This window comes from Colobus angolensis, unplaced genomic scaffold (assembly GCF_000951035.1).
Source record: "Colobus angolensis palliatus isolate OR3802 unplaced genomic scaffold, Cang.pa_1.0 Scaffold119, whole genome shotgun sequence".
Lineage (NCBI taxonomy): Eukaryota > Metazoa > Chordata > Mammalia > Primates > Cercopithecidae > Colobus > Colobus angolensis.
Genome location: NW_012113030.1, coordinates 730,253 through 731,079, shown reverse-complemented (window position 1 = coordinate 731,079; position 827 = coordinate 730,253). Strand labels below are relative to the sequence as shown.

General features: G+C 59.3%; 1 protein-coding gene across 1 annotated transcript in view; it reads right to left on the bottom strand.

The window, feature by feature from the left end:
* The window catches only part of INSM2 (insulinoma-associated 2), a 3,536-nt gene extending 3,182 nt beyond the window's left edge, over positions 1-354 (bottom strand). Inside the window, exon 1 of the mRNA XM_011926568.1 lies at positions 38-354. Coding sequence (XP_011781958.1) covers positions 38-354 — 317 coding nt within the window. The remainder of the gene's footprint in view (positions 1-37) is intronic.
* Positions 355-827: the final 473 nt, after the last annotated feature.

The following is an 827-nucleotide window of genomic DNA, read 5'->3' as shown; positions in this document are numbered from 1 at the left end:
CACTCCCCTACTCGACAGCCTCCGCGGAGCGTCCCACTGGGGAGCCAGGCGAAAAGGCCATCTCACGACGCCCTCCGCTTGGGCCGGGACCCGGGCGTGTGGCTGAAAAGCTCCCGCCCTGCGCCGGACGGCCGAGCGGAAGGGGCGGTGGGCAGAGGGTGTGGCGCAGACCACTGGGTGGGTGTCCGCGAGGGAACCAGTGCACGTCCTTTGCGGGTATGGAGCTAATGAGAAGTGCGACCGAGCGGCCGAGCAGCTGACTCCACCGCCCTGTGGCTGCTCTTGGCGGCGGGAGCATGTCCGCCCGCCTGTATCGATCGGGCCCGCGCGCAGCGGCGACACTCGAGAGTTCATCTCCGCAGAAGGGCTCTCAGCGCGGGAGAGCGTGCCTGCCCGCCGCCAGCCTCCGAGTCGGGACGCCCGAGCGCGGCTGGGTCCTGGGCCTCCGCGCTCTTAAGTGCTTCTCCTCGATGTGAGCAGGAGTAGGGAGAGGAAGGGAGGATCTCATTTTCCACTGTCCTCACATAAAGTGGTTTCTCTGTTCACACTTTCCACTTGTACTACCCAGAGTATGACTTAATGCCTAACCGGCCTGTTTAGCATGGAGTAGATTGAGTGAGAAATGCCAGGGGAATCAGCATTACAGCTGCTTCCCCGTACACCACAAGTGATACTTTGCAAAAGGTGTGCTGTAGAGCAAACTCAACAGATTTTGATCTGGCATCCTGCAGTGCTCCCGCCACAATTTTGAGAACTAGAAGAGGTTTGAAAGTGTTTAGTAGTAATTGAACTAGGCAACAATTAGACCGTCTATGACGGATGTAAAG